At 32.5% G+C, this 9151-nt stretch overlaps 1 protein-coding gene across 11 annotated transcripts in view; it reads right to left on the reverse strand.

The window, feature by feature from the left end:
- The window catches only part of LOC119631715 (coiled-coil domain-containing protein CG32809), a 33211-nt gene extending 30381 nt beyond the window's left edge, over positions 1-2830 (reverse strand). For 2 of the 11 annotated variants that reach the window (XM_038024236.1, XM_038024218.1), the window contains exons 1-2: positions 329-1257; positions 44-97 (exon numbers count right to left, since the gene is read on the reverse strand). In XM_038024236.1, coding sequence (XP_037880164.1) covers positions 44-97; positions 329-491 — 217 coding nt within the window. In that variant the 5' untranslated portion in view covers positions 492-1257. Of the gene's footprint in view, positions 1-43; positions 98-328; positions 1260-2026; positions 2271-2338 lie in introns of those variants that run through there. The other 9 variants (XM_038024184.1, XM_038024176.1, XM_038024194.1 and 6 more) reach the window with 9 other exon arrangements.
- Between the last annotated feature and the right edge of the window lie 6321 nt (positions 2831-9151).

A 9151-nucleotide genomic window follows, 5' to 3' on the forward strand; every position in this document is an offset into this window, starting at 1 on the left:
TTTATTTTTTCTTCACATTTTTGCTTTATATGAAAATGTTTACCTTGTTCATTACTTTGCATATGACCAGATTTCATATCATTTTGCCAGTTTTCATCTGGAAAGTGAAGTAAATTAATGATATGACTCCTATGCTATGGTACATGTATGGGTGTATGTATGTACTGTGTCGTGTTAATGTGTGCAACTCATCTAAAATGGGATGAAATGGATGGGTTGAAGTATTTTGTACGATATGAAGGAAATTTCGTGTAACGCTATTTTTTTTAAGAGGCTTTTCTTTCTACATTTTGTGTTTACATGAGTAAACAATTATACATTTACTTACCACCCTCTCGTCCTTTGCGTTTTTTTTTCGAACTACTCGAACTGCCGCTGCTACCGCCACCGGCGCCAGTGCTACTGTTGCTGACATTACTGCCGCCACCACCTCCACTGGCATTTGTTTGGTTCGTTGAACCTTTATCTTTGCTTTTCCAACGTATCAACATTTTGTCGCTTAACACAAAGTATGTAAGAGTCAGGAGAGAAGGCTTTCAGCCTAACACCAATGCCATCAATACATATAAGAAGTAGAGCAACTTTATTCGCTTCGGGACGAATCTCGGACACCCACCGCCTTAAACGCCTTCTTATTTATTTATTGTTATATACTTTTTTCTTTCTTTTAATTATAAATCTGTCATTAGATCGATCGCGAAAGCTTTCAGCGCGAGGTAAACTCCCGATTGATTTTTCGCTACCAACCGCGGATGATTGCGGAAATGTATTAATATTTTCGCATCGTTTTACCAAGCACTACGAATATGATCATTCTCATTATCACTATCATAAACTAACGAAGTTAAGCTAAGAGATTAAGTTTCAGTTTTGTGCCTTAATTTTTTTTACTCGACCATATTCTGGCGGCATAGGGCAGACGGATCGATACGATAAATTTAAAAAGCTTGTTGAGAATCTTAAAGAGGAATGGTCCATACGCACACACATGTCACCAATGAAGAGACCTACAGCGTGTAATATTTTCGATCGCCACTTCTGGTCTTTTGTATAATTAGCATTTTGCGTGAGTTTAAGAAGAAAAAGAAGTAAATGCATATAGACTTGTGCCCTTATACGCGCAAAAAGATATTAATTGCACGGACAATATCGGTACAGAATCTAATTAATTTGAAGAGGTTTGTTTTTATTGCATTTTTCGGCCTGTTACGAACGGGATGAGAATCTGAATATAGCCTATCCTTCGTTGATGAGTACAAAAAACTTACGCATACATACAAAAAAAAAAAAGAAAAAAATTGCAAAATAGACACTGAGGAGAAAAATAATCCTGGCCACTGAAGTATTCGCCACCGAAGTTTAATTCATAAATATTTAATGTCAATATATGTTTTATATAGATATATATATATATATATATATATATACATATATTTTTTTTATCTCCCTTCCTCGAGAAATATACAATATTTTGTATATTGAAACGTGAATAATTTATAGATATCCTATTTTCCGAGACCATTAAAATAGAGAAAGGCAGAAAGAGAGAAGAGAGTCTTCGTACTCGTGAAATAGGTGGTTGTTACCATACGGCAGAAATGCCCTTTAAAGTTTATAGGCGGATTAGATGATACCTTGGATGCACCACGCAGAGTTTAATATTTTTAATCTGTGTTTATATTTGAATAGAAGGTATCTGCCGGCTTTGCGAATAAGAAAAAATATATCACGTGCAGCTTTCAACCATACAATATTTTCTTACGGAACGAAAAATGAAAGAAGAGTGCGAGGCGTTGGGACGCTGGGTCGCCTTTCTGAGAATTCTGAGAACATTACGCTTAGTGCGGCCAAAATTCTCCAAAATTATGTCCAAGATTATTTTTATCTCAACTGCGTATATATGTATATATATATATATATATATATATATGTATACATATATGTTTTAATTGAGGCCAAAGTTTGCAAAATTAATATTAATATGTAGAAATTCAGTTTAGCTATGTATGCATGCAAAGGTGAATACCATGAGGTAAAGGCGTTTTTAGGTTTAATGTCTATTGCTTCACATGCTTTAATGATAAAGTTTCACTTTTTTCACAAATTTCTTTCACTCTCGATCAATTTTTTGTTCATCTGCTTTAAAATTAAAAGGATTTAAAAAGTTTATTTAGAATAAAACATATGTAGATTGTGATGTAAGTAATAATATTAAAATTTTCACTCTATCTATGTAACTTTTAACGTTTTATGTAAACTTTTTCTTTCATTTTTATATAAATTGATTTTTTTTATTTATTTAATAATTTTTTATTTTTTTTTTTGGTTTTCAACACACCTTGCTTTTATATTTGGTATAATCTTGCAATGATTTCTAATATTTTCCTTATTTGTCTTTAATTGCTTCAAATATTTTTTATTAATTAATTTTTTTATTTTTGTTTTTTTTTATATTTTAATATTTACTTCAATTACACAGTTTTTATCCTTAGCTGGTTTCGTGGCCGCTTGACAAAACCGTTCGATACTTTTTAATGGCTTAAAGCATTTCTTGTATACATCCATGGACAAGTTTCCGCCCTAAATGCTATTCAACGTTGATGATGCGCGTGTGCATTAAACGCATTGTTGTTGCATATTATTTTTGCTCTACAATTTAAGGTGTTCATCGAGGAAGGATCCTAGTATAAACAATAGCAAAACAGGAAAAGAGGAAGCGAAGAAAAAAATACTGCAACTGTCGAAATATTTTTCCCTTCTTTATATATTTCTTAGGCCGAGGGTTGCTTATCTTTTTCATTGGGTGCCGGGGTATGTGGAGTGCGACAATAGCAACAACAATGGGTCAAAAGTCTTTGTTAGTACATTTTTTCCTTTTATATTTCTTTCAATTGTATATTTCCTCCCTTACCTTGTTAATATATATGCGCTTTAGTAATTCGGAAAAAGAAATGAGACTCTGAAAAGCCATACTTTTTCAAGGAAAGCTTTAAAGCTCTGAAGCGCTAAAGCTCTAAAGTCTTGGTATTGGCCATTTCATAAATTTTGCATGTAATGCCCTTACTTGGAACTTACTATAGTTTTAATCGATAAAATTCAACCTAAACTGAGAACTGAGAACGTTGCGAACATTGAAATAACAATTAATTTCAAAAAATCATGCTCTCTATTGGCCATGTGAATCGAATAATAACTGTACATCTAACAATTCTCTTTGCATATTTGCTACTGGCCAATGTGAATGCAAACAATCTTTGACTATGTGTTTTCCGGAGATTACCCAAAACGTTTAAAAAGTTCGCTATTTGATGATGCGTGCGAGGAAAATGCAATCAATGCAATCTTGTACACTCAGCTGATCGAAGTGAAGATAGCTCATCAAGATAGCTCATATTTTCCAGGGGGTTATCGCTTTGCTAAAAATGTCTTTGCTAAGTCACGGTCTCTCGCGAAGTAAAAACAAATAAAATAAATAATAAAATTTAAAAAATATTAACAAGCAAACACATATATAACAAACTAAGTCAATTAATTGCGATCACAACACCGAAAAACCCTAGTTATTGCCGGTAACTCTCATGTACATTTAAGATACAAACACTGTACGAGTCCAATGTCCGCATCCAGATTTTAAATATGTCATATTAGATATGTCTGAAACTTATTAGAAAAATTTAATTTCATTGCTATGTCCGGGATTTATCACCGCCCCAACTAGCCCAAATATGCTCTCTCCATTTACATAAGGCAGTAAATTAATTTATAAAAAAAGCTTTAAATTTTTTTTTTTTTTTTATGCATTTATAATCAATTATCGATGTTGCTTTTTCCCTGATAGTTTGCACAGGCAAATGCTAAAAATTAAATGTAAATATATAAGCAAGTGTTCAGTTAGTTTCACTACCGTCATATCAAGATGCAACCGGCGAATTTATCGCACATATGAGGACGTCTACAATGAAGAGTCCAAAAACCAAAGCCGAACGAATATATATATATATTCATATATACATATATATATATAAATTTACCTTGAATATATAGAAATATTGGGAAAATGAAAAAGAAACCAAATCTAAAAAATGATATAAAATCATTTGAAGCAAGCAGCAGAAACATTATAGTCGGGCAAGGCTGACCATTAAATATCCTACACCTACACATTTTCGAATAAAAATTTTTATTTTTGCATGAACTTACTATTTTGGGTCAATTTTCATCACCATATATTAAAACTTCGATTTTTTTTGCTCTACAAAGGATCAATTTTCAATTAATGAAAAGCCTCAATAGGGTAGGATCTAAAAAATAGAGAGAGATGGTCCAAATTTGGTACAGTAAATTTTTTTATGTTAAATTACTATTATGATATAGTTGTCATCGTGAAGCATTGAAAATTATACCTTTTTGTTGCATGAACTTTGGTTTCCGTTATATGAGAGAGGGTTCAAAAATTGCCACAGCCAGTCTGAAGAATGCCGTAATACTATTACTTAGCCGAGAAATTGCAATTTTTTCGATAAAACGACTTTTCAAAATACGGCGTCATATGGAGAGGGCTCGAAAAAAAGGAACGATTCGAACCATTTTCAATAGCAGTTGCCCTTGGGTGGAGACGCGCGGTCATTGTACCAAATTTCATCAAAATATCCCAAAAATTGCGGCCAGACAATAAATGGACAGACGGAAAGACAGGCTTAGATCAATTCAGATAATGATACTGAGTCGATGGATATAATAAAAGATGGGTCCATCGTAAGTCCTTTTGCGAGTTACATTCGCACTATCTTAATATAAAAAAAAATTGGGCCAGTTAGCTTAAAATTGAATTGATTTTTTATCCCTTTATTTATATCGTTTTTTTCTGATAAGAAATTTCTCTATGATTTCCTTGAAAATGAATACTTTTCGGAGTAATTCTTCCAAAGCTGTTTCACCACAACCCTCGCAAACCAAGTATACAACGTAATCTACCATAATATCTTGTCAAGATTCTTTGTAAGTCGTATTTTTAAAAATTCAATTAAAAACTTCGTTAGTAGGTCGCAAAGTTAAAATAAAAAAACTGTTTATTAAAGATATGAACTTGAACTAAGAAAGTAGGCTTAGCAAAAGCGAAAATTTTTAGAGCTTAATAATAAAAATTATGTGAATATTCTTAAGAAAACAGAAAACAAATAAAAATGTGGCCAAAATGCAATAATAATCACATACGCTATTGGATGTACAGGAACACACGGCAACATTTACGGTAACGTAACCTGTATGTAAAACAGCTGTTCAACATAAATGAGCGCGTCAGCTGCCTTGGCAACCTTGCCAATACAGACACTAAAATTTTGAGTATTAGAAACGTTTGGCGCTCACTCTCTCTCTCTCTCTTTGTATAAGAAACATGTAAATGTAAAGATTTTCATCTATTTTGTAAATTAAGTATAACAGTGTAAACAGCACAGGAAAAATAGAGCGACCTCTGTACGTCAAGTGTTGAAAAATTATGATATTTTAAGTAGCAATGACAAGAATCCAGCAAATACTACAATCAAAATAATTTAATTTAAAAGATAATAAAACACCAAATTACATTCAATTGCCACGGGGTAACTGTGGTCGATTCATTTAAGTGGAGTTTTTAGAGGGTGAAATTCACAGTGTTATTAAAATGCGAGGGTTCGACCCCTGTCAGGTGTGCGAATAAGAAAAAAGCAGCCGCAGGTCTTTTGGATGATGAAAAAATGTTGTGTATATAAATTCATAAAATCAAAACGGGTTTGTTTTGTGTGTGCTATTGTTTATCCCAATCCAAAACCCTCTTTACGTAAAACGCCACGCGCCGTATGCTAATTGTTCTGTGCATTTTGAGCGTGCCAATAAATTGAGGGAGATTAGAATTTCTTGCAGGAAGCTAAGTATGTCGATTTGCGATTCGTTGCTACTTTTAGACACTTAGTGCCAATGAAAACGAGAAAACAGTTTTTTTTTTTTTTTTGCTTCTACAAAAACCGCAACGTTCAGTATACACGTAACCACCGCCAAGAAGAGTCGATGAGCTATCGTTGTGTGATGTGATGACCGATCAACAATAAGTTCATTTTTTTTAATCTGTTCGTAACATTGTCCCCATAAGCCGATCATCATCACGCTTGTTTCCAAATACAAAAGTATATTCTCAGCGGTGTTTTCTTTACAGCTGAAAACGATAGTACGATACGATATAAAGCTGTTGTAAGAGAAAAAATGGAAAGAAAGTTGGAAACTTATAAAACATAGGAAATACCTAATGTGCGTCAAGGAAGTTAAGTTAGAAAGGTTCGTCCTCTATAAATTCTGTAGCGTTTTCGTAGGGTACTTTATCCAAATTCTATGTAGAATGTGATAATAATACCGGCCGTGTTGAAGTTTTATGGCAATATTAATATTTGTCAATGTGTTCGTGAGGTTATTATAACTTGAAGTAGATGAGAGCGTCAGCTGCGATCCTTCAGCAAAAACAAAAATCACTAAAAAATCTGTTTTGTAATTATTTGGCAAACTCTAGTTCAAAATTATTCATGAATCGAATAATGAAGTGAATCTTTTTAAAATATCCACGGAATATCATACCCATGCCTGTTATAATATTTATATAGAATTGGAATTTTAGCATAAGATAAAATTTTTTTACTTTTGGCTAATTTGTTTAATTTAATTAATTTTTGCTCAAGACATGTCGCAATGTTTTCACGACAAGTGACTAACTATATATTTATTTTAATCCAAAGCGCAAGCTAACGGAACACAAATCCCCAATGCTAAGACTTTGCTTCCGTTCGTCCTTTGGGGGGGTTGTTATTATTTATTTATTTTTTTTTTTGATGATATTTTTAAATAATTTTTCTTATAAGAACGGTGGGAGTACGCCAATGGCGGCTTTGTTTGCTTGAATCGTTGCTACAGTATTGAGATAGACTTGATCTTTAACGTAGTGTAACGTAAGCCGCCCGAAATCTACTCTTCGAGAAGTCTCACGTTTTTCACGCAATAGAGCCTAATTTAAGGAGCTATGAGGCCGCAATTTCGAAAACAAACATTGTCGGCGCAATTTTCAGTTTTCAATGCGGTAGCACCTTTTCATGGCCCTACATTTTGTTATTGATGCTCTATTCTACTAGAGCGAGCTTTGGATGGTTATCGTAAATATAATGGCAGAATAATTTTAGGCTCAGAACATAAAACTGAACACTTTAATTTTCCAAAATGATTGATGATCATCGTCTAAGAAATTGCCCGAGCCAAGTTCCGCTTGTCTATTTCAATTTTTGTAATCACGAGCCTTCCAAGTGTACGGGCCAGAGGGACTGAGACGCGAACGAACGAACGAAAACAAAGGAACAGGAGGCGTTGCCCAAATAGACTGGGGGCTGTATTGTAATCCAAATTGTGTTTACTCTACACATAGTCTCTGAGAAATATTTCGCGCTAATATAAAAATAAATGGAAAGAGAAGAATAATTTTAACAGATAATAATCGAATATAAACAAAATATGATTAATGTTTTCATTTCGTAACAATGAAAATGTTAAATTTGTCAAGATTTTAAACAAAGCATATTTTCATTTTCATATGTAAACAAGAAAATGTATTGCGGCGAAAAAGTAAATGTGAAATTATACACACAACACACTCCAATCTGGCTAATATCCAATTTTGGTTTGGTTTGTTCGTTGTGAGTTTACAAGCAAAAAAAAAATGAATAAAAAAATGAGTAAATAAATAAAAAATAATATAAAATAAAACCAAAAGAAAGGCATAAGAAAAAGAAAAGAAAAGAAAAGAAAAGAAGAAAATAAGACGAACAGAGGCATAGGCACACATATATGTTTGCTTGCCTCCATAATGTACATGTTTAGCAAAAGTCAATTCATGTAAAAATGTATTTTACGCATTATCAATATTGGCACACTTCCCAATGCTATTGCGCTCTGCTCTGCGCACTTTTGCTTCGCTGCTAATAACTTGAATCTTTTCTTATTTTTTTCCCCGTGGCTACGTATGATTGTGCGATACATTAATACATTCAATTTAACTGACAGTTTGCTTGACTGTGTGAAGGCAACTGATAGACTGCCGCACACATTACTCACTCACTGTACATTGCTTGTATGTTTGTTAACTTTGCATGTTTCCCGCATTCATCATCATCATCATCATCATCATCATCATCTAAGAAGTGGCGAGATGGGCCAGTAAATTAGTTTAATTATGAAAAGTTTGTTTTTCCTTTAAGCTTTTATTATTGCTGTTGAATAGTCTAACGCTTGCATTTATTTATTTATTTTTTAATTTTTTTTGTTTTTTTTTGTTTTTTTTGTTTTAGCTTAATACAATATTTTAATAGAATCGCATAATTAAAGCGACTGAAAGTCTAACCGAATACATTGATACGTAAAACGACATGTGCAAGTTTTAATGGTTGGGTTAGTTTTCTTTGATCTTCTGTTTTTGTTTGCATTTTTAACGTGAAAATTAAACGATGCGATATGAGTGATGTGACAAATTACGGTAAATGATAATAGAAGTACTAATAGAGAATAATTACAAGGAAAATATTGAATGTTAATTTTTTTTTTTTTTTTGTGCAATATATTTAAATACAATATTATTCATAAAACAAATGTTTCATATTCGCGACCAATTTTAAGTGAAATATTGACTGAATATCTTATTATTGCGATGTGTCTGCAATTGGGCCTAAGGTAGCGAGTTCAAATCCCAGCTGTGTAAAAAATATTTTAATTGTTTTTATTTTTTATTTTTATTTTTATTTAAACTAATTAAATTGGTTATGAACATGTTTGAAAAGAAAAGTGAATGCTGTAGCATTACAATGGAAAATTATGTGAAGGCTGTAGCGCATGAATTTTAAAACTAATTGTTAATCCATTAATTTTACACAAGCTTAGTTCTGTAAATCGTCCAAATATCAATCTGTATTGTTGCGGACGTAAAGGCATTTATTGTACATATATAATATGTATGATATTCTAACTATCCCTTTCAGTTCCCTGAAATTTCAGCTGTTCCATCCTCGTTAACATTAGTTCGATTTTACTTGATATCCATCGCAATTGCGTTATATTATATGAATGTAAGATCGAAATCGATTCAATC

Source organism: Glossina fuscipes, unplaced genomic scaffold, assembly GCF_014805625.2.
Source record: "Glossina fuscipes isolate IAEA_lab_2018 unplaced genomic scaffold, Yale_Gfus_2 0, whole genome shotgun sequence".
In the NCBI taxonomy this organism is placed as follows: domain Eukaryota; kingdom Metazoa; phylum Arthropoda; class Insecta; order Diptera; family Glossinidae; genus Glossina; species Glossina fuscipes.